Source organism: Cheilinus undulatus, linkage group 2 (genome assembly GCF_018320785.1).
Source record: "Cheilinus undulatus linkage group 2, ASM1832078v1, whole genome shotgun sequence".
In the NCBI taxonomy this organism is placed as follows: Eukaryota; Metazoa; Chordata; class Actinopteri; order Labriformes; family Labridae; genus Cheilinus; species Cheilinus undulatus.
In genome coordinates, this window is record NC_054866.1 from 24,208,455 (window position 1) to 24,233,784 (window position 25,330).

A 25,330-nucleotide genomic window follows, 5' to 3' on the forward strand; every position below is an offset into this window, starting at 1 on the left:
GACCCTTCATAGTTTCAGTCAATGACAACTCAAAAACATTAAAGCACATTTTAGTCATTGAGAAGTTCTTAAAAGTAAGCCAATGATTTTATTCAAAATCTTTCAATCTTTAAGTTAATCCCATAACACAAATTTAAAAATCAATATACTGGTAACTATATTTCTCAAATTAATGCACTATTAATATTTATGATAATTAAAATAAAAATAAATGAAAACATAGATGAAGAGAGGGGCAGCTTACAGAGCTTAAGCCCTGAATGGTTTCTGAAAAGCCCCAGTGTGTCAGTTTGGTAATAAATGTATTGCTGCTGAGTGTTTTGATTGATGAATGCAAAAGAAATGAACCCCACTGATCACAACTTAAAAATTTCATTCTTGTAGCCAAACTTATACACACCCCTGCAATATAAAATACTTTAACATTTTATTAAATATCAGCATTTTCTACATTTTCATCAATACCACTTTTTCAACACCCAATTTGTTTGTCCCCTTTTTTGATAAATATATTGTCACTTTGAGTAATCCTTCCCTACCTACACTTAATCAACAGAAGTGTTTGGCCACACCCGTTAATTATTGAATTCGGGTGCTTCAATCAGACCTGTTGCAACATGTGTATAAAATCAAGCACCTAGCCATGCACTTTCCATTTGCAAACACTGGTGATACAAAATATGTCTTTCTGAAGAGCTTCAAGCGTGGTACTGTATCAGATGCTACCTTTGCAAAACGATTTTCCACAGTCAGCTGTTAGTGATATTATTAAAAAATGTAAGTGTTTAGGAACCACACCAACACAGTCACAAAGGTAGACCATGTAAAACCACAGAGCGTAAAAGTTGCCAAAGCATTGCTGGTTCCATAGCTGAAGATTTGAACTTCCACTGACCTTAATGTGAGCACAAAAACTGAGCTTCATGGAAAGAGTTTCCATGGCTGAGCAGCTGCATGCAAGCCTCATATCACCTAGTCCAAGCCAAGCATCAGATGGAATGGTGTAAAGCGCACAGACACTGGACTTCGAAGCAGTGGAAACGTGTTCTGTGGGGTGAAGAAGCACGACTCTCTGTTTGGCAGTCTCATAGTATGAGGCTGTTTTTCAAGATTTGGTCTAGGCCCCTTATCTCCACTGAAGGACAATCTTAATGCTTCAGCATAGCAAGACATTTTGGACAATGCTTTATTTCCAACTTTGTGGCAACAGTTTGGTAAAGACCCTTTTCTATTCCAACACAAATGTGCTCCACTGCCCAAAGCAAGAACTATAAAGACATGCTTTGGTGAGTTCAGTGCAAAAGAACTTGGCTGGCTCGCACAGAGCTCTGACCTCAACCCCATCAAGCACCTTTGGCATGAACTGGAACAGATGTTGTGAGCCAGGCCTTCTTGTTCAACATCAGTGACTGACCTCATAAATGCTCTACAGAATGAATGGACACAAATTCCCACAGAAAAACTCCAAATCATGGAAAGCCATGGAAAGCCTTTAAAGAGGCTGAAGGGGCTTTTTTGGGTGGATCTGAATCATTGTTGCCCAAATAACACCTAGATTTGTTGCCATATAAAATTTAAGTTTGTTCTTAAATAGCTTGAAAGTAGTGCATATAACTGGCTGAAGTTTGGAATAATCTCCAGGTTTTTAACACTTCTGGCTCTACCTTTGAATAACATTATTGATTTTCCTTGAATAAAGGGCTTTAATGTGTAGTGAAGTATTCTAACAGCAAGAATGATATAGCTAATTTTTTATATGGTACCCTTATAAATACTTTTTAAATGTTTTTTCCTTTTTGTATTTGGTGGAAAGAAAGACAACATTATGTTCGTAACAAAACTCATTTATCTAACAACTAGCATATTTCCTCTCCAAAAAACTACAGGTAAGTTAATGGCCAAAACCTGAACTTTCTTTTTCTTCATATGACATTTGAACACACCACAATGCTTTATTTACCTTTGCCCAGTAGCCATTGTTTAGTCAAAGCTGTTTACTGTTCAGTTAGTAAGCTAAATAGCTTGTATCCTGACAATTTCAACACAGGTTTTGACAGTGAATAATTATGAATACCTTTTCATAATACCTGCTCACTATTTGTTCAACTTGAATTTTGCCTCCATGTACAGTGCTTAACAAATTTATTAGACCACCTGTCATATTTGTCTCAGAGACCATCCAGCATCATGAAGTGCTTTAATGCGGAGTCTTTCATTTTCAGTGAGCTCTCCACATTTTACCATTTTGAACAGGAATGAGGAATTTCAAACTGAATTCACCTTTTTATACCCAAATTTGAGCCGGCTCACTGGGCTTCTCTGAGAAGTCAGAAATTAATCAAGCATAACAGTCAACCACTAAAACTCATTTTTCTGTTCAGGAATGCAAGTAAATAACTCTAATTTGACATATTAATCAAGAAATAATAATGTGCTTTACTATTTTTTCATGTTTTTTGTAAATCAGTAAATTTAAAAATTCATGGATGAAAATAATAATTATATTTTAGCATTAAAAACATTATTTCGGTTAAAGAGCTTCTGCATATTGGTGTATTAACCATTGCAGAAACATAAAAAATGATTTTGGTAATTACCAATGCTGTTAATTTAGGGCAGCTGTGGCATAAACCTTACTTTGGGCGGTGGTCTAATAAATTTGTTAAGCACTGTAGCTGATGGAGTAATAACATGCAGTGGTTCATGTAGAAGCACGTGTGTGTGGGTGATTGGGTAACAGTGGTGGCACAGGTCAGGTCAGGAGGCTTTGCTAACCATTCTCACTGACAACCCTCCACTTTCCCGTCCTGGCATACTTTACACGTGCTGTGACATCAAGTCTGCCTCATTTACTCCCTCTGTTTAACTAAATCTTTCTCGGTTTGACCTCTCCTGCTGTGTGAAAGTGTGCTGGTGTTACTCAAAGGCCCCCAACCTTTAACAACCTGCTGTGTGTATAGATTATATAATAATGCAGGGTGTTGGTGTGTGGGTGTAGGGGTCAAAGAGTGTGTTTTTGGCACGCGTTGCAGATATGACACCCCCCATAGGGCAAATGCATGACTCTTCTGCTTTACTGCAGTGACCCCTGAACTGATGTGACCTCTCACAGCTAACCTCATCCTCTCCATCGACGTCTTGATCTTCCTGCTGAGCTGCTGTGTGGAAAAAAGTCTAACTGGAGATTCTTTTACAGGTGCAAACCCAATGCAGACCAACAGTTTGGGACACACACCGCGGGCCTATGCTAAGGAGGGAGAAGTGAGCTCAGCGCTGCAGGAGTGGGAGAAAAAGGTACAGACTGAATGACTCTGCAAAACTGACTCTGCAGACATCTGTTTCATTTATTTACCTTCATGAACAGACACGCACTCCTCAGGATGGCTCTGTCAGGTCTGACTGACTGACAGGTGCTATTGAGGATTTGACTCATAAAGGCTTGTGGTGGTTAACTGGGGTTAATATGTGCTGAGGAGTAACATTTGATTATATTTCCTCTTTGTATTGTTATTTTTAAATGGAAGTAGATACAACCTAAGATTATAGATGTAATATTGTGGTTTATGTGACTTTTTACCCTCTTAATGCATCTTGATGCAGTTCATTTACATCAAATAAGTCCATAAAAGTATTTTGTCCAGTCCTTTTTGGAGATCTGGCATTTTCTTATTGTTGAAATGTCATTTTAAGCTTGCATTCTGTTCTCAAGTGATCCTAAAACAAACTTCAGTTTTAGCTGAAAAGTACTACAGAATCAGGGGAGCTGACCAAGGGTGACTGTTGATTTCTTAAATAAAACCTGAGTGTCCCTAGTTATCTAGCAACCTGACTGCAGGCCAGAGCTAAGCAAGATGGAGGGAGAGAATAACCCGCCTGCGTCTACTTAAGGGTGGAAACCTGTAGTCGGAGGAGACAAGGAGGAGAGGATGAATGAGGCATGGGGAGGCTATAAGAAGTGAATAAGGAGAAACAAGGAGGGCAGTTAGTGAGAAGATGAGAAATTAGGACAAGGGAAAAGAACAGGTTGAGGTAGAGGAAGAATTAAAGCGATAAAAGCCAGAGAAAAAAAATGGAAACACAGTCAGAGGAAAGTGTGCAAATGCAGGTTACAGAGACAGACTTCAAAGGAAAGAATGGTAAGCCATTTTCCCCCATAAATTATTTTCCCTGTTCTTAATTATTCAAATCTTCCTTGAAATAAAGCATATGATATGCACAAAACACCCAGAACGGCCGTAAAAATTAACAGAAAGAAGGGTATACATATGTATAAATCACAGAAGCAGTCAGGCTGGTTGCCAAAAATATTTGCAAATAAAATAAGGTAGGTAACTTGATTTATACCAGTTGGTAGATTTGCTTTATTGTGAGTGAGTCAGCCTCTTTTCACACACAATCAACAGCACAGGACAGGATAAAACATGATAAAGGGAACATAGTGCTCAAAAGTAAAAGAGGTGCAACCCTTAGTACGAACAAGATGAAGTAACCCATGTGAATAAAAGTCAGAATGTAATAAGGAAAAGCAAGATGAGATAACAATATACCTCCAATAATGAAAAACATGCCAGACAAAAAAATGTGCCATCAGTAAAAACAACAGTAAAAATCTGCATACTTCAGTAAATAACACAGAATTTTGCTCCTACTTCATTGGAGCTGTATTGCTATGACTTGTGCAGGCTGGTACTTTATGCCTGCATCCAGAACGAAGAAGCTGAAACTTAGTATGTAAAGGACGGGAGCCATTTTGTAAAATCAACCCAGCTATCCCCTGTAACAATAGATGAATAGAGAAGATGTCTGTTTTTAAAGTAGATGCTGGGTTGAAAAAAAAAAACAAAAAACAATTGGGTCAAGAAGAGAACAGAGCAGCTAATCTTTTCCTGCTTTTAGGAATTAATGCTGGTTAGAAAGGGTAGGCTATTTTTATATCCCAGATTTGTGTGCCAGTTGACATTTTTGCACTTCTTTTCTTCACTTAATCCCGGCTATATTATATTTCATCATACATTCATACTTTTAACACTTTTGGACAAGTAAAGGCAAAGGGACAGGCAGTTTTCCTCATGTTCCACAGAGGTCGCACTTAAAGTCGCTGCAAAGCTACTCAAAATCTTGCTTCACTGTTACTTTCAATTAAGTTTTTTGATATCTTGGATGGTTATTAAACCATACTGAATATATTTAAAAATAATAATCTAATTAATAAAAGTAAAAAGAGTTTCTGAAATTATTGTTGAGCTTTTACCTTACATATTTTTATTGTGGCATTTCAAAACAGTCAAAGGTGCGCATTGCTGTTCCAAACACTTAAGTATTTATTTCTCCCTCTAAAGTCATTCTCCTCTTCCTGGCTCATTCACAATTTTGTCTGTTTTCTGTCCGTCTCTGCAGTTCCAGGAGGCACAGGCTCGGCGGGAGGCAGAGGAGAGGAGGAGGTTCCCCCTGGAGAGAAGGCTGAAGGAACATATCATTGGACAAGAGGGGGCCATCAATACTGTGGCCTCAGGTAAATACATTCACACGCAGGTGAACTAGAAAGTCACACACTGGACAGAATGTAACTACAAAACAGAAATGTACACAATAATCATGTATGACAAAGAACAAATACATGCAGCCTTGTCCGCCTTTCCCTCCACCATTTTTCTTTTTCAGTCTTCCTTTTTTGCATGTATCTCTTTCTCTCTCCTGCAGTAGGCGGGTTCAGACAGACCGGCGGAGGCTGTAATTGGTTAATTGTGATGAATGAGCTGTCTGTCAGGCATACACAGGTGCTGTGAGTGCGTGTGTGTGTGTGACGAGGCCAGGCTTGGAGCCGCCAGTTAACACGATTACAGCGAGAGGAGACATACTACAGACCCCCCAATCCTCAACCCTCCTCCTCTTTTCTCTTCCCCCTTCTGCTTCTCTGTCCTTTATTCAGTTTCTCTTTCCCTCTCTCATACCCTTCCTCCCATCACTGTCCCACCATCCTGAGCCGTCCACCTGCCTTCATTTGAAGCTCAAAGAGTCATGGATGGACAGGTGAAAGACAAAGTGATGGAGACAGGAAGAGGGAAACGGATAAGACAGGAGTAAAAACAAACAGAGGCAAAGAGATGTGGACACTGATGGGAGAGGATGGCAGCAAAGCAGCTGAGAAGAGCTCAGAGCACTGACAGAAAGACTACGAGAGCAAGTGTAATGCATGAGGAAGAGGAGGGAGAATGAGTTAGAGCACAATAACACAGCAGACAGTAAAGAGCTGATATTACAGCAGGCATCCATGGAGGCCATGTATCGATCCACAGACAAGTGTGTGAGAGTGTGTGCCGTAAAGGAAGAGGCTGTGTGTTATTTTTATGATCTCAGACAGATTTGTGAAAATAATCAACTCACTCCCAAAGCAGATATTATAATGTGTAATGTTCATGAGTTGAAATGGTGCAGAGTTTGCTACAAACAGGAGAACAGCTCCTATACTTAATAACTATGAACAGAACAAAACTACACAAAACTACATTATGAACTAGAAATTGTGCTCCGAATGCTGAAATGCTGACCGGCTGTGCTGAACTGCTAATGCTGGATTTCAATAAACTAAGAAAGAAGCTAAATGTAATCTTCAATGACTGAAGCTGGTCTGCTAACACGTGGTTTGAAAAATCTCTAAAAGAAACTAAATGTTATCTTGGAGGACTTAAGCTGAACTGCTAATGGTGGGTTGGAAAAATCTCTGTAAGAAGTCTAATGTAATCTTGAACGACTGACGCCGAACTGCTAATGGTGGGTATGAAAAATCTAAGAAAATAGCTAAAGGTAATCTTGAATGGCTGACACCAAACTCCTGAAAGTGGGTATGAAAAGTCTAAGAAAGAAGCTAAAGGTAATCTTGAATGACTGATGCCAAAACTAAAAGTAGGTAAGAAAAATCTGACAAAGAAGCTCAATGTAATATTGAATGGCTGAAGCCAAACTGCTAATGTAGGGTTTTTAATATTCCCTGAAAGAAGCTAAATGCTATCTTGAATGACTGACGCTGAACTGATGATGGAGGTAGGAAAATCTGAGAAAGAAGCTAAATGTCATTATGAATGGCTAAAACCAAACTGCAAATGCTGGGTTGGAATAATCCCTGATTGAAGCTTAGTGAAAACTTGAACAGCTCACAAAGAACTGCTAATGCTGGGTTGGAAAAATCACTGAAAGAACCTCAATTTTTAATGGCTGACACCAAACTGCTAATGGTGGGTTTGAAAAATCTGAGAAAGAAGCTAAATGTAATCTTTAATGACTGAAGCTGGTCTGCTATTGGTGGGTTTTAAAAACCCCTAAAAGAAGCTAAATGTAATCCTGAATGGCTGAAGCTGAACTGCTAAAGGTGTGTTTGAAAAATCTCTGAAAGAAGCTTAATGTTATCTTGAATGACTCATGCTAAACTGCTAAAGTTGCACTGAATTTAAATAGTTGAAGAATTTTACTAATGAGAATGGACAACAAAACAACAACAAAACCTTAAAACTCATTCATACTTACACTTACAGACTCCATTTAACCTCTTAAATATTCACAAGAAATTTAGCTAGTTCAGTATGATTCAGCTACTTCATATCATTCGGCATTTCTTCACAGTGACCTTTCAAAGGTCATTAACTTTTTTCAGCCTTCGTCATTTCACATTCATTTTAATGGGATGAGGCTGTGATTGTAGCCAGAAACCTTGTTGAATAAATTGCAACTGACACTACAAATCTAACACCACACATCAAAATGATATTAAAACGGAGTAAATCTTGTCCCACTTCTGTCAAACCGGGAACCAAAGGCATAGTATCAACCCCATCCCCAGAAAACAGCCAACTGTCGCAGGGTCCCAGAAATCTCTCCCATCTGCCACAATAATAAACTTTGGAAGAAAATGCTGAGCAGACCTAGAAGAGAGGACTTTTTTAACTTGCTGTCCTGGCCACCTTTCCCACCAAAACAACATGAAATTAACATGACTGCTTCATCAAAGCCTTGTCTTTTTCATAGTGTGATCTGTTTAATGATAGCTGTTATAGTCTTGACACAGCGACCTGAGTTTCAGAGCATGTTTTCAGGTCAGATCCCACTAAAAACCCACTGAACTGAGGTGAGTCTCTTGGCTCCATGGTAACAAGTGCCTATGCCATCGACGCGACGTTGTCGTTGACCATTTGAATTTCTGTGTCGAGGGAACGTGTCACTCTGCAATTCACTGCCATGCCGCTAGGGGTGTGTGGCTGTGCGTGTGTGTGGTTTCAGAGGGGTCACAGCCGAATCCTTGTTTATCTTCCGGTCACAGTAAACAATGGCGGGTGTGTTTGGAGTTGGAGCTCATCTATATCGACTAACAAATTCTTTTGTTGCAAATTTTGAAGCGCAGGCGACAGGGAAGACGTTTGCGGAGGTGGTCTGTACGACCACTGAACAGGTTGAGGCTGAGAACGGGTGAATTTACCACACTGGTTCGCCCACTGAGGGACCTGGATGAAGAAATGACGTTTTGAGCAGACCAATCATAGCCTTTGTGGTCCGCATGCCGCAACCCGTAGTTAGGATTTTTTGGAGGTGCACATCAGGCTACGGCGTAGGGGTCCACGTCGACGCAGAGGGCTACGCTGATCTCTGATCTGCTACTGTTTAATCAGGTTACAATTCTTTACAACAAGCTTTTTACAACCACTACATCAAGAGTCCCTGTTGGTAGCTACTTTACAGTTGAAACAACAGCAGTTGGCCCTGGGCCTTTAAACAATATATTAAGCTGGTTTAAAGTATTATATTTATTTACATTTTCTGAAGTACTTTCCTTTTGATTTTAACATTACAATGGCATTAGCCATTCAAGATTACATTTAGCTTATTTCTTAGATTTTTCCTACCCACCATTAACAGTTTGGCTTTAGCCATTCAAGATAGCATTTAGCTACTTTCAGGGAATATCAAAAAACCCTACATTAGCAGTTTGGCTTTAGCCATTCAATATTACATTGAGCTTCTTTCTCAGATTTTTCATACCCTCTTGTAGTATTCTGGTGTCAGCCCTTCAAAATTACCCTTAGGTTCTTTCTTAGATTTTTCAAACCCACCATTAGCAGGTCAGCGTCAGCTGTTCAAGAATTAATTTAGCTTCTTTTAGGGATTTTTTCAACCCAGCATTAACAATTCAGTGCAGCCATTCAGCATTTCGGGATTCACAGCACAGTTTCTTCAGAAATTGTATTTTCTAGTTTGACTGAATATTTTGAAGGTTAAATGGTTTCGATAGGTTGAATTTTGTAGAAGAAGAAGCGTGCCGAAAAAATTGAGTGGAAGAATAATATATGTAAAGAATTTTGGCGCAGGATAACAATACCTGTGAATGCTGCAAGCAGTTGCACCACATTTGACTGTTAGCCAAAATAGAGACATAGATCCTATGTAAAGAGAGTTAATGAGTCTGTTTGCTTTTGTTGTGAGTGAAAGAAGAAGGAGGGAATCATGGGACTTGTTGTCTTTGGAAAGGTGATGAATGATTGTTGTTATCATGGCAAATTGTCCTGAAAGCCATAGAAGACATCAGCGCAGTGATAAAAGAACGCTCTATTGATCTCTGAGAAGTATTACAGTGAATATATCACACACACACACACACACACACACACACTGAGGGCAACCAAGAGATTAGTGAGATGGCAAAAAATAGGCCAAGAGGGGGATAGACAACAATATTTACAAAAACACACCCAATATTTGTAATATGTTGTGCGCTATTTTGTTGATTTTTTTAATCAAGGTGCTCTGAGCAGGAAGTGAGAGAGGGGATGAAGAGATTTAGAGATAAAGAGATGGAGCAGGAGAGAGAGGAAACTGAAGATAAGGACAACAAATGAGAAAGGGATGTAGAGATACAGAGAGAGAAAATTGTCATAGCAGCTGCACGTGTTTTTACCACTTAGTTTTACAATATATGAGAAGACTGAAAGTACCCCTTATCATCATGACCCTTAAGTCTGTTAAGTTTTATTATTTTCAGCATTATATGTAAGAAAATAGTGAAACGTTCACACAAGACAAGAAACATTAGTTGTCTATTTAAACCATGCATCAGCCTCAGTAGCTGATAGGATGTTTACAGCCTGGTTCAAAAAAACAAATTTGGTCAGAAAAGTCTCTTTGCAAAATCACACTTCATTTGGGTGAATTTATTTTTATAACTTACCTGTTTTGGTTTCTAAAAGAATACGAGTTATGGCCTTTGAGGAAGATAGCTGAAACAACTACAAGCTAGAACACTGCAGCTCTGTGAGGAGATTTATGACCTGTCTAAGGCAAGGTAATGATAGATTTGGAATTTTCATTAGTTTTTTGTTTTGGTTTGACTTTGTATTTTCAATTGTAAGGGAATTTTGAATAGCTTTTTTAGGGATGTTCAATATTATTGACATGTTATTGGTATCAGCATATATGAAAATTTCTGCCGATATTTCCAACATATTTATCGACTGTGGTATCAGCTGTATGTACAAATAAGTTTGTGAAATTTAGAGCCTGACCAGCAGACCTACATTGCATATAGACTTTTTCTTTATTCATTCTCATTTCTTAAACCTTAAAGTGTGTTCTAAGGACTGGAGTTTTAGATCTGAACTACATTTATATATCGATATCAATATTGGTCTCAGCAAAAATGAAGTTGTAAATATCAGCATAAGGGATTATGGCAAAAAAATCCAATATTGTGCATCCCTAGGTTTTACTGCTGCTTTGTTAGTTTAGTTTTTATTTTGTTAAATTCTGAAATGTAGTTTAATTCTAATTTCTTTTAATGTTTTAGTTTTTGTAATAGGGAATACATGCTGGAGGCAAGACCCAGAGGGGTCAGAAAAAGTAGGCCCCACGATCTTTAAATTAATAAAACAGTCTTTAAATTTCACTTTTTTATTGTTCTGATGGAGGAATCTGTCTCTACCATCCCTAGCAAAATATAAACAGGATATTATTTTCTAATTATAAGTGCCGCATTTGTTAATTCTGACCATTTATAGCATGTGGGTGAATAAAAATCTGATTTTGGCATTAAATCAGTATAGATTTTAGCTTAAAAAGTGAATTATAGGTATGGGCAGAAATTTAAATTTCAAGCAATATTTGGCGACAAAAATATGCCCATATGAGCTGTAATTATTTGCCTTACCTAAGTAAGTGGAGTTTTAAGCTGACCTAAGTCTTTTCTTCATTCATCATCATTTGTTATATTTTAAAGTGTGTTATAAGGACTAAAATTTGTTCATTTATTCATCCTAAAACTTTAAATTGTTTGTTTTAAGGCTGTAGTTCTAGGTCTGAACTACATTTAAATATGGATATTGACATCTGCTATATTAAGTTGTAAATATCGGCATATCAGACATGAGCAAAAATACAGTATTGTGCATCCCTAGATTTTTGTATGTTTTATGGGAAGAAATCAAGCAAGTTCCTTAAAAGACTGTTAAATAGCATAGACCAATACAGCCTAGGGCAGGGGTCATCAACAACTTTTATTTATTTTCATTTTTTTAAGTTTATTTTTGGACCTTTCTGTACCTTTATTAGATAGTGGAGGACAGTGGATAGACTCGGGAACAAGGATGAGAGAGGGGAGAAACATACAGCAAAGGGCCACAGGCTGGCATCGAACCTGGGCCACCCATAAACTACATTTGTACAAGGGCCAGCTTATTTCTATACAGACATTGTGAGGGCCGGTGTGTTAAATGAACCAAATAAAAGAAACTTTTGCCTTAAAGATTGTATTTTCTTTGGAATGTACCTTATTTTTAGCCTTAAGTAGTGAACTCAGTCCCTATTCAAACAGTTAAGCCCCTATACTGCAGCAAACCACAAGGGGGGGTTGAGACATTTAAGCCACATATTTCTGGGGTTGCCATGTAGTTTGATGTGAATAGCTAGTCCTTTTTTTTTTTTTTTTTTTTTTTTTTTTATGGTTCCATCTCACTTATTTTGGGAGATACTTAAATATCTGTAGTTATAATGAATGGAAAGAAAGAAAAGATAACCTAAACACAGCAATATATTTTTTTTTTCCTCAGCACCCTTTCTCAATTTAATCAAGCTTCTGGGGGCGGGATGGGAAGCTGTTGGGGGGCCTGATGTGGCGCCTAGGCCTCCAGTTGATGATCAGTTACCTGGGGTTTAACTTGTACTATTAGCAAGCTCATCTTAGATGCAAATCATAAACATGTTAGTCGGTTGCAGTTTCCTTTTTTTAAATGGCTCCATTTTATTTTAGTTTCGATTAATGAAAATGACTGTTACATTTTATAGTTGTAGTTATTTTATTAGTTTAAGTTAACAAAAATCTACATGCTCCTCACCTCCAGCTCTATGTTTCCAGCCTTAAAGTTAAAGTTAGTTTGGGAATGTGCTTTCAATACGGTGGCTGGCACAGATTGGCTTCAAAAGCCCCAACAGTAACCAAATGGATTACATCATTTAGGGTTTGTGAAATATTTCTGCAGTCTAAAGCTGGAGGCTAATAATGGCCCTGTTGATGAACGTCAGCCTATGAACAAATAATGTTCTATGCATTGATATCAGAAATTATTATTGATTTCTTATGTCACATCAGTTTATAACTGCCAGACTAATATCGTATCTAGCTGTTCAGTCTCTATCATGGCCAGAAGAAGTGCCTGCTGGACAAACCTGACTTGCAGCCTTGCCCTGTCTCAGAGAAACATTAGTGACATCAGTTTGTAAAACATGAACCAGAGGCATTTCAAGAGGGGCTACATCTACTCACAAAGTCCATTAAAAACAAACTTTCAAAGATGTAATGAAAAAAATATAGGTATTTAGGTTTCATGATTAATTTTGCCAAAGCTTACAGTGCAAAATGACTTTTTTTTCTTGATTTTTTCTTTTACATGTCATAGTTTGTAAAAATCCCATCCCTACCTACACCCTCCCTGTCTTGACTGTAATGAATATCCACAAAAATGGAACCAGATCCCAAGTTCTCTTTTTGGTGGAGTCTCTCAAGGCCAACTGTTCAAATTGCAGATATTCACTGTGCAATGATAGAAATCAGAGCAAGTAGAACTAATCATATTTAAGTAGTGGAAAATTGATTATTTTTTTCTTGGCTAATGACTTAAAGGACAAAGATAAATCTGCTGATTATTTCCCCCTTAGTTATCTTCAGTCAGTGCAGAAAAGATGGATGTCTCATTCCTGTTGCAGATTAGAAGTTAAGAAAAAAAAACTTTTAGGAAGTTCTGTTTTTATTTTTAATCATGCGTGTTTTCAAGTCTCTGAAATGGCAGTTTCCACCTGAACTCTTTATGACGAACAGCTGGCCTACAGCAAGCTACACACACAAATACAACAACAGACACACACATACATACAGGAAGGAGGTTAGATTGATCTAGGTTTAGCTCTCAGGGCTAAGAGTTATTGAAGAGAATCATCCCTCTGTAATCATGTTAGAGCCAACCAGACCTGCCCAGTACACACTGCTCCGTGTATGTGTGAGTGTAACAGAGAGAGAGAGGGGGCTTTCATTTGTTTTGCTTCTCCTTCTTTTCCTTGTTGTTGTCAGGGTCCTCTGAGAAATGTCAATGTGCCCTTCTGTCAAAGTCGCTCTCAATCAGCTAAAACACACAAACACACACAGAAGGTTACGCTGTCATTCACACAGCTGTTGATAAAGCAGACGGATCTTTGGAGCCCCTCTTGTCACTCTTCATCTTCGTGTCCATCTCTGACACACTCGTTTGTTTCTCTACCTCCTCCTCAGTCTCCTTATCTCCATCACTCCCCTCTCTTTCCTCTCCTTATCTCCCCCCCTCACATCCTTACTCCCTCTCTCTTCTCCTTATCTGTTGTTCCTCCTACCACCGCTCCCCTCATCTCTCCATCTCTCCACCTCTCTCAGTTCGCATCTCCTGCTCTTCTCCTGCCAAGCTTGTTCTTTTATGATTATCAGCTATTAGAAAGTAGTTTAACACTCACGTCTCATGTCTGTGAAGTATTCTAGCTTTACAACAACACACACACAGCCACTTAACCACAGCAGAGTAAAACCATGAGCAGTAAAGATCTCATGAGGTTTATGAAAAAGTATAATTTGCTTTAATGTTTCACTATAAGTTCTGGTTTCCTACTTTTCTTTTTGGTTAGGCTTAATAACATGAGCAGAAAGACAGCTCAAACTTGAATCTAACTTTAAAACATGCATGCTTGGAACTTAGGTTAAAAACATTTGCTTAAGTTAAATACTTTTATGATAAGCGTTTTAAAAGTTTATAACCATTATGTATAATCAATGGTCTGGAAATGGACCAAACTTAGAAAAACACACATAAGAGCTCCAATTATGTTCTAATCAGAGCTGGCGGAAGTTGATGAGAGTAGTGGTGCTCCATTTATACAAAGGATGTATGGCTGACGTTTATCAAGGCCTTTCAGAGTTAAAGTTAGGTTTAGGTAAAGTTTATCAAGGCCTTTTGGAGTTAAAGCAAGGTTAAGGTAAGGTTTATTAGGGCCCTTGGAGTTGAAGTCAGGTTTAGGTGACGTTTATTAAGGCCTTTTGAAGTTAAAGCAAGGTTTAGGAAAGGTTTATTATGGCTTCTTGAAGTTGAAGTTAGGTTTAGGTGACTACTAGCAATGCCTTTTGGAGTTAAAGTTAGGTTTTGGTGACGTTTGCCAATGCCTCTTGAAGATGAAGTTAGGTTTAGGTGACATTTATCAAGGCCTTTTGGAAATTTTAAGTCAGGTTTATGTCTTTCACAGACAGAGAAGAGGAGTTGACACTGTCTATGAGTTTTGGTTATAAGAAAAAGAAGATGTTCAGTACTAGTATTTTGTTGCCATGGTATCAAAACAGGTATCAGTGAGTCAGTGATGAGTATGTAAGAATTCGTGTCTTCAGGACAAGGTTTTTAACACATTTTGCGTTGTTTAAAGCAGGGTAATCAATTAAAATTCAAAGAGGTCCAGTCAGAGAAAATGTATTAAATTAAAGGTCCGGAACATCATGTCTAACTTGAGTTAGTGTGATATGTGCATCTGGGTGCGATTTCAGGGACTTGTTGTGCTGATAAAATTTGAAAATTTTCTTTGTCTACAGCTCACCCGTTTCTCTGTTTGTGAATCTCTCCTTTAGGGCCCTATGAATTTCATTTTAATATTTTGGAATTCTGTTTTTTAACCTTTCCACTACTTTTACCATAAAAAGGGTGCCCTGTTGATGTAAATGAATAAAATGTTCACCAATTAAATAGAAACAACCTTAGATTAATTGTAAAAGGGCCACAGTTGGCCAATGAGCCACAGTTTTGATAACCCTGACATGAAATAACTATAACCAGTGTAAAAGATATTTCCAACATAAGACACATCCGCATGTATAATCACATCCTAACTGATGTTTGTAATGTAAATGAAGAAATCCTTCTGTTCTGTCAAACAGACAGCGTTAGTAACTTAATAAGAAGGTAGCACTGAAGTTAAATGGTTAAAAGTAAACCTGTTACCTAAACTTTTCTTTACTCTCTCAATATGTAAAAATCCATGCAGTTTGATGCTGCATTGTGTTTTATTACTGACTGTAACTTTTCTCTCCTCATCTCTCTCTCCATCCTTACTGTCTGTCTGCTTCATATTAGACTGCGTTAATGCAGACACGTATTGCGTCATTAAGCAACCAAAGGGACCTACAGTATCTACAGGAGGAATTTTTGATACTCAAATGGGCCATCATTTAGACTGGGACTTTGAGTCCATCCGACTCGAGTTTGAAGCCCTGGAGGGGTGAGTAGGCGAGAGGTGTGTCTGTGCCTCGCACAGTCTCTCCGTGACTCTCAGGTGTGGTGAGGTAAAATAACTCATAGCATGGATGAGTTTTCTTGAAGGCTCGACATTATGTCATCTCATACTCGTACATGCTGTTTAGGAGGGGGCGGGGTGAGTGTTTGTTACGTGAGGCACAAGTTGTGCCACGCATTAGTGTCCCCCAGGAACATATTCCTCAGATATACGTTCCTCTTAAATAAAAACACAGCATTTCAGTCAAATTCATTCAAATTTTCACGATGTCCACGTTAAATGGTAGATTCTGTTTTTATTGACAATTCTGCGATTCTATTAACACGGAAACCATAGGGCCCTAGACTTCTTTTCTAAGCTCACTCGTGTTTTCGTCTACTCTCTTTGTCTTTCTAATGATTGGTCCGGGTCCAGGTCTGTATCAGATGGCGTCTGGGTCCGGAACTGGACCGGGGTCTGCCATTTGGTGACCCCTGGTTTAAAGCAACAATATGTACCTTTTCCACCCTAAAGTAAGAGTTTTAAATTTGATCTAACAATACAGTGACTTTCAACAGAGAGAATGGTAACTACCTCATATCCACACAGTGCCTCGGATAACTGCTTTCAGCACTGTATAACTTTGGCGTCAGGCTTGGGTCCTCTAATGTGAAGCGCTTTTATGGCATTAGTTCAGACACCAGCCTTCAGCTACAAAGCTGCCAGTTAGCCGTGTTGTCACTGTTTGGTGCAATGATTGAGGTCAAGACGTATCAGAGAAATCTGACATGTGATGCTAAGAAGACAAAAAGAGAGTGCAGTTGCCCTGAGGGCACCAAAGCAAATCAAGCCGAAATCAAACATATTGATGATTTAAATTTGTAATGATATGACATAAGATAAATAAATTCACATTCAAGTGTGCACATAAGACCTATAGTTTCTGAGTTTTTATGTAGTTGGGTTGGTGTTATATCATACCTTTGTTTTAGCATTGTCATGACTAAGTCAAATATATCTCTATCCAGCAGAGACTCTGCTCTTTTTCACCATTCAAGTCCTTGTCCATCACATTACTGCTGCTCCTTTTTACTCTCTCTGTCTGCTGCATGCTGGCAATCATCATAGTCAAAACATAATTGACACCAACTAATCTGAGGGTGGCTGATTTGACAATAGGAGAGATGCTTGGCCCATATGATTTGTCAAATGTGTAAATGCAGAATTTGTAGCACTAACTGTTTTTTAACATATTTTAAACGCATTAAGTCAATTTCCATATTATATTAAAAATTAAAGTGCCCATATGGCAATACTTGTAACATAAATGAGTATTTATTCTTTATGTCTGATGGACACTGTAGAAATTTGATCAAATATATCTATTAAAGATTTTCATAATTTTAAAAGATGCTGCATGCTTACAATAAGCTACATTCATCGTATGTCAAGATAACACAAGGAAAACAAAGCCCTTAATCCTTGTAATGACTAAATCTGGCTGCTAATTCAGCAAACTGAATAAACTTTTACTTACTTGTTAAGGCAGTTTTTCTGGCTGTCCTGGCAGCCTGAGTTACTCATTTCAAGCAATTCATGCCACATTCGTTGATTGTAATATCTTGAAATGAGATGTTTTATGGACCTGGCTGGTGAATGTGGCTTTTATTAAATGTAATGTTACAATGTTACAATGTCATTTAGCAGACGCTTTTCTCCAAAGGGATATTTTTACCAGAAATGAGACAAAGACATTTGCCATGGTTTGAGTTTTTGCAGTGCAGTGGTGTAACAGCTCTGCAGCATCCTGTCTGCCAGCATCTTTAGTATTTCAGAGGTCTTGAGGTGGAAGCTTATGAAGGATATTGTGGTCATTTTCGTGTCAGCTTCATCAACATTTAAACACTAACTTCCCTTAGTATTATAATCAAAATACGAACATCTACTTCCTATACCTGCGTATTGATTTAGGGGCTCTGGTTTTGGCCCCATCCTCTCAGCAGCTTCAGATTTGGATGAGTTTGTGCCTGCCTCTGAAAGCCACGGCCAAATACACTCTTTCCTCCCCTCCGACCCAGCTCATCATCTTGTCTTTGTGTATGTGTGTGAGTGCGGTTGCCAGGGTGATGGCAGGGCTGGGTAGGCACTCCTCTTTAAGCAAGCGTGTGTGTCTGTGTGTGTGCGAGGCTGCGATCCATGCTAAACTGATTTCGCCATGGCCGCGCCAGGGAGGCTAACACAATTACCGCTGGCTAATGGCCCCACTGACTGAGGGGGGAAGAGAGGCATCGTGGGTAGCTTTCTGGAGGTCTCTCATCTTGCTTTCTTGCTCTGTTTTCTGTCTTCTTTTTATTTTTTTCTCCTCCAAATGTCTCTGACCCCTTTCTCATCCCCATTCCCTCGCTCTTTTATGGTAGTTTCTGGGATACCCATCACCCTGAGGTCACCTCAGTTCAGCTGGGTGAAACTTAGAATAATTACAGCAAAAGCAAAGTCAACAAATGCAAATGACTGAAATAACACGCCTTCTTTTTTCTCCCTCTAGCCATCAGGAGGAAAGAGAATGGTTGGTACGATGAAGAGCATCCTCTTGTGTTCCTCTTCCTGGGCTCATCAGGAATCGGTAAATCACTCTTTCATCTTTCACACCAGACACTTCCACTCCAGTTTGATCTCATCAAGTGATGTTAAAAAAACTCCTCAGCTGCCAAAATAAACAGAGCAATTTAGTCAGTGAAGTTCCTGGAGTTATGTGGAGTAAACTCCCCTCCTGACAGTCTGCTGAGCTCACAAGAGGCAAAATACACAAGAGCACAAAAAGCATGTGTTACACTGTCAAATATAAACACATGGAAAAGAAACTGCACTGACTACTGACTAAAGATCGTCAAGTCAAAAAAAAAAAACAGAAAAGGAAGGTTGGGCAGGCTAGCATCAATATCAGCAGGTTAGCTTAACAATCAGCTAATGTTAGTGTTGTTACAAACCTGAGTCATCAAGGTTTCTGCTAATAATTTATACCATTATTATTCTATTATTATGGTAGATCAGTTTAGTAGTTAAATGCTTCCTTGAGCTGTTATAAACAACAGGAAAAGGAAATTTGTCAGAAACAGCTCAAAATTGTCATCAGATCAAGGCCCACTCTAACAGGCTTTGATAGGCTTTCTTGATTCTTTGTCAACTTTTTTGTTTGTATTAATAACCAATCAACCACCATTTTGAGAAAATAAAGATGGTTTTTTTTGTTAAGTGCCACACTGATATTAATGTACTTTGGATGGAGAATTTTACTGTGAAAACTTTGTTTTGCCAATCAAAACTACTTCAAACATCTCTTTTTGCTGCTTTCTTCAAAACTATAATGATTTAGTATTGTTTTCAAAATCTTTAACATTAATAGGAAAGATCGGCAGAGTCACAGAGTACAGTTAGGATCAGGTATTTGCAAAGTCACCCACATTTTCATATCGAATATTTAGCTATCTCTCTAAATTCACTGACCATGTGAACTCTTTCCATGTAAGGTTAATCGCTACAAAAGCCCTGATAAAATATAACCCCAGTTAAAACGTGACACTGATTCTGTGGCAAAAGGATGACATGTTTGTTAAATTATCTGCCTTTTTTGTTTATTTGTTTTATTTTTTGATTGTGAGATTTTTTTAATGATCATTGAAGACATGACTTCTATTTTTTTACACTTACTACACTTGCGGGTTTCATTTAAATTGAACAACCTTTCACGGCCCACCTGCAGTACCTCCTGGACCCACTAAGGGGCCCTGGCCCTCAGTTTGGGAAGTGCTGTTGTAAAGAAAATAACTACAAGGCATGGTTTTAAGGATCCTACACTTAAACCTTTAAGGTCCTCAGACATGTAAGAAGTAAAAATAAATTAGTCTTTTGATAATCACTGAGCCTCTACTAAATGCAAATACGATGTGTATCTCTTTAAACTTCAGGTAGCCCTCTCTGTTGTCTCTCTTGCTGTTGTTTCACTTTACGATAAGCCCACTTGGAACTTGTAAGAATGTCTTTTTCACTTTCATCCATCTAAAACGTAGGCATCTCAGCTCTGTAACGAACTGAGGATTAAACTAGATGGCTCAAGTCTTTATAGATAAAGCATAAAAGTGATCTTCTGATCCCGTTTCGAAGTTGAGGGAATTTTTACCAAAAAAATGGACTTTTGTGTTTTTACTTGGATAGGAGGACAGTGAATAGAATCAGAAACAGGGATGAGCAAATGGGAGAAAGTCATGGGAAAGAAGCCACAGACCAGTCTTTAACTTGTGTCTTCCGCATCCATGGGGCAAGGCCATCTGAGCCCTGAAGTTGAGGGAAGTTTTTACTTCTCTTTACTTCTACAGCGTCATTCAGTGCTGGATGTGACGGCACAAAGCAGTCTGGTGTAGCAAACCTAGCTGTTGATGCTAACTACTGATTAGCCCTGTGTCTTGTCAGAGGTAGATGGAGGTTGGTCCTGATGTATTTGCATTACTCATGTCAAACCCCTGACGTTCTGATATTTGAAGAAATCCGAGAAAAATCCAGTATCTTAACTTTTGGTAATAAGCAGTTGAATTCATAAGTAAGTATTCAAGTTGTAATTTGAAAATGCAAAGTTCATATGAATTGGAGTAATTTCTGATCAGGAGTAGCTCTATTTTGACTGGAGTAATGCAGTCGTGTGTTTTGTCCACCACTGTACCATGGTGAGACTCTGCTCTGCAGAATAAAATAACAAGTACAATGATAATTAGAGCAAAAGCAGAGACAGATGAAAGGCCCTCTTTGATATCCTTATTTGCTAGAAGTGTTAGGCCACCAGGACAGAGAAGATTAGCCAACTCATAACAAAACTGGTGACTGCAAATATGCATCTGATTATTTTTTGTTAAGAGGAGGATCCTGTGAGTTTGTTGAATTCGTGTACAAACATCTACAAGAGTGGCGAGGATGTTTTTGGAAAGTAAACCAGTATTGAGGGCAGATCTGCGTAGTGTTTATAAAATAATTTATTTTATGTAATTATTAAAGACTAAACACTTTAGTTTAGAGAGATCTAGCATGTTCTTTTGAGCTGTTTTTAAGAAAAATAAGTTCCAAGTGAGATTATTTCAGCATATATTAAGTCTTAAAAGAAAATATGACAAGGTCATCCCTATTTTAAAGAGAATCTTAAATATTCTCAAACAACAGTGTGAACCAAAGTGTGTTTTGTGTGTTGGAGTGGAGAAAAGAGGGAGACAGCGGGATATTAAGGATTGGATAGATGGCTAAAAAAGAGGGAGATGGTGAAATGACAGGCCAGAGAGATAGATGGAGGAGAGACGGTGTTCATATTCTCTGTTGCCTTCAGCGACAAACAGTGGCCACGAGACATCAATATTAAACACAGCAACAAGACACACACAGTCTCTTTGACACACACGCATCATACCCATATGCATACCAAACACCAGACATCAATATCATATATGAGCATTTCTATGCAGAATATTTTACTGACAAACACAATGTGGGCTTCTGGAGAGGAGGAGATGATTGAAAGCTTTAGAGAGGGAGGCACCGAGGTTTAGACAGACACTGAGAGAGAGAGAGAGAGTTCTTGAAATCTCTGTACGCTAATGTGTTTTAAATTTAAAACAAAGACTTTAAGATGTTTCTGTTTGGTGTGGCTGTTATGGCTGTTTTCACAGGAAAGACAGAACTGGCCAAACAGGTGGCTCGCTACATGCACAAAGACATCAAAAAGGTACGTCACTTAATGTTGTAAACATACACTTTACTATACACAATACACTCAGTAGGTCAGAAACAGGTCCTCTATTTGAAGCACAAACATTTAATTTAGCAGCTCAAAGAACTGAAAGAGAATTCAATTTGTGCTGGGTCCATTAATGGCACGTTCTACACAAAAATACACACTGATACAGTATCGTGCTGTGTCCCTCCTGGGAATAAAATAGTTAAAGGCATTTTGCTTTTTCAGGGTTTCATTCGCATGGACATGTCTGAGTTCCAGGAAAAACACGAGGTGAGAAGATTTTTGTCTTTTCTAAATATTCAAGTGTGAAGTCTGGGAGCAGCAGAAATGTTTTCTAACACCTGATCACCACATTGTGCTGTGTCCTATAACACAGGTTAATTCACAGCATCTGTTAATGTGCTACACTGACATATTGGATTCATTCTGTCTGTTTACTCATAATACATGCATAAACATAAATACATGTTTTGCTCCTCTTAGTAAAGGGTTGATAATGACCACATTTAATCACCGAATCAGGGCTCAGGAGATCTATTCTAACCTCAAGTTTGTTTTATTCTGTTTTATCTGCTGGCTTGGTACCAACATAAAGCCTGGTCGGCCAAAAGTGAACCTGATGAAATTCTTATTTTCCCTAATCAATGCACTCTTAATCCTTTAGGTAGCGAAGTTTATCGGCTCTCCTCCAGGTTACGTAGGACATGAAGAAGGGGGTCAGCTGACTAAGTTGTTGAAGGCGTGTCCCAATGCTGTGGTCCTGTTTGATGAAGTCGACAAGGCCCATCCTGATGTTCTTACCATCATGCTGCAGCTCTTTGATGAGGTGAGTGTACAAACACAAGAACTACAACCTTTCTTCAATTCTATCCTGCATTACCTGCAGATACTAAGTCAATCCCATGCGTCGCTCTTAGGGTCGCCTCACAGACGGTAAGGGGAAGACCATTGAGTGTAAAGATGCCATCTTCATCATGACTTCCAATGTTGCAAGTGATGAAATTGCTGAGCATGCACTGCAGCTTCGTCAGGAGGCAGAGCAGGTCAGCCGCAGAAAACTGGCTGACAACCTGGGTGAGAGAAACACAAATCATTTACAGCCTCAAATACACAAACACAAGACATACAAGTGCACTGTACCACTCATTAGCATGCAATTGTTACATCACGTGTTATTCTTATTTAGCAGTTTAAAAGTAAATAGATGAAATGATGTGAAGAGTGGTAAAATGATTGGTCTGATCGTGTGAGTGTTTAGTTGGGACTCTCTGGATTTGGTGTTACACTATAAAGACAAAGGGTCAGCAGAAATAAAAGATCCTATTAGTGAAATTCAAAGTTAACCATGTTTCTCTTCTTTACCACAGAGGACGTGCAGAAAAGTGATGACATCAAAATCTCTCGTCAGTTTAAAGAATCTGTGATTCGACCAATCCTGAAGGTAAATGTTTTCCTTTGAAAAACAGACGTAAAAGGCACCTTGTTTAGGGTGATATTTAAGCCAAATGTTCCAGTTTAAGTGTCTGTTCTGTTGTCATTGTTGATTGTTTTGTCTCTCCCCAGGCTCAGTTTCGGAGGGACGAATTTCTTGGGCGGATCAATGAAATTGTGTACTTCCTGCCATTCTGTCACTCAGAGCTGCTGCAGCTGGTCAGCAAAGAGCTCAACTTCTGGGCTAAAAAGGTACAACCCAATACGGAAACAGCTTAGGACTATATGAATTAAAAAATAACCACTTCAAATCTTAGTTAACTGCAGTTTGTGAATATATGCAAAATTCAGGAAATCAACCAAATTCTAAAAAAGTTGGGGTGATGTGTAAAAAGTAAATTAAAACAGAATAAAATGGTGTAATAATCTCATGAAACCATGAAATTTATTCAGATAAGATAAACAACATATGATGTTGGAACAGACATTTTACTATTTCATGACAAATACTAGCTCATTTTGAATTAGATGACAGCAACACATCTATAAAACTAGAAAAGCACTCGGAGAGCGCAGACCTCCGTCATTAGCCTCATCTCCCAATAGTGAAGAATCCTTGAAAAAAATTCCTGGATCCGTTCCCATGTGCCCCCCACCACGGCATTTGTTGATTACTCCCTCCCCATGGGGGGTGGAAAGACAGTGAGGCAAAGCATTGTCTTCGCTACGGGTGCCATCAGATACACCCATGGTCTCACTGGACGACTGGAAGTCATGGCAGAGGGTGAATATTCCTCTATTCTTCCCAGCATTGTGAGTATTCTCGCTACAATTCACTGTCTTTCTCTCTGTTACGTTCCGACTCGTCTCCTCGACCGGACGTGCGTCTTTCAAACTCTATAAACCTCAAAACTTTGAATGGAAACACACCAAAAAACTGCTGCTGGGATTGAAGTTACTCATGTCCGCCATCTCCTGGTGTAAAGTGGTAACAGAGCAGACCTCCGCCATTAGCCCTATCTCTCAATAGTAAAGAATCCTTAAAAAAATTCCTGAATCCAGACGGTGATCCAGATCACTCCCAAAATCTAATCAGTTCTTCCTTATGTCATTTCTGACATTTCCTAAAAAATTACATGAAAATCCGTCTGCAACTTTTTGAGTTACGTTGCTAACAAACAAACATACCCACCTGATCACATAACCTCCTTGGCAGAGGTAAAAAGTAGGGAAGAGGCACAAAAACGGTTGGGGGAGCATCTTGCAATTAATAATTGGCAGGTCAGAAATATGATGGTGTATAAAAGTGGTATTTTAGAGAAGCAGAATCTCTCAGAAATTTCTAGACACAAAAAACTATCTTAAATTGTGGAGCAATTTCAGAAAAAAATACTTTGAATATCCCATCTACAGTAAATAATATCATCTAAAGAATCAGAGAATCTGGAGAAATCTCTGCGCAAGGGACAAGGCAGGTCAGCATTGGATGCTTGTGGTTTTTGGGGCCAAAACAGAGATGATTCTATACTGGAAATCCCTGCATGAGCTCAGAAACACTTCCATTCCAAATTGTGTCAGTTTTAACATTTGGTATGTTGTTCATGTTCTATTGTGAATGATTATTGGTTCATGAGATTTGAATGAATGAATGAAACCTTTATTTCCCCTAAGGGAATTTGTCTTGCACCAAGAGCATAAAAACAAGAACATCAAAAGACATCAACATTAAAGGGACAACACATAAAAACAGAAGTAAAATACATCACTAAAACCATCCAAAAAAATTACTAAAACAAAATCATTACTAAGGCATCATGAAGTTTATCTAATATCAGAGCTTGTTGAGAAGCTGAATACTCTGTGGTATGAATAATGTGATGCCTTTGTTTGTTCTCATTCTAAGCATTCTGTACCTGCGTCCCAAGGTTAGGAGTTCATACTCAGACCAGAGGGGATTTTTTCGGACTGTTGTAATTTTGTTTGCCAAGTTCAATGTGTATCAATCTGTCAGGAGATACTGCACGTTTGTTCCCTTGTCATCTTTGTTCCCAATTTTACAGCTTTATCCAGTTTTTTCTTGTTTTGCACGGACAGTGCCAACACTGAATACAAAAAGTAAGTGCTGTCAATAGATTTTTGTAGAACAATTTCAGCATGGTGCTTTCAACATTAAAACTCCTCAATTTTGAAAAAATACAGAAATTGTCAAGTGTTAGCAAACCTTGTGTTAGTTCAATAACAGGAGTGGGAAATGATTGCCTCCTAAAATCAGTCATCCTTTCTTTAGTTTTCTTTGTGTTGAAAATGGGCTCTATGCACAAA

The 25,330-nt window shown here is 38.5% G+C and overlaps 1 protein-coding gene across 1 annotated transcript in view; it reads left to right on the top strand.

The window, feature by feature from the left end:
- Positions 1 to 25,330, top strand: part of clpb (caseinolytic mitochondrial matrix peptidase chaperone subunit B) — a 51,593-nt gene that overhangs the window by 23,490 nt on the left and 2,773 nt on the right. Inside the window, exons 6-14 of the mRNA XM_041803818.1 lie at positions 3,197 to 3,294; positions 5,398 to 5,512; positions 18,350 to 18,427; positions 21,510 to 21,565; positions 21,803 to 21,847; positions 22,242 to 22,403; positions 22,495 to 22,651; positions 22,945 to 23,018; positions 23,141 to 23,260. Of these exons, the coding sequence (XP_041659752.1) occupies positions 3,197 to 3,294; positions 5,398 to 5,512; positions 18,350 to 18,427; positions 21,510 to 21,565; positions 21,803 to 21,847; positions 22,242 to 22,403; positions 22,495 to 22,651; positions 22,945 to 23,018; positions 23,141 to 23,260 (905 nt within the window). The remainder of the gene's footprint in view (positions 1 to 3,196; positions 3,295 to 5,397; positions 5,513 to 18,349; positions 18,428 to 21,509; positions 21,566 to 21,802; positions 21,848 to 22,241; positions 22,404 to 22,494; positions 22,652 to 22,944; positions 23,019 to 23,140; positions 23,261 to 25,330) is intronic.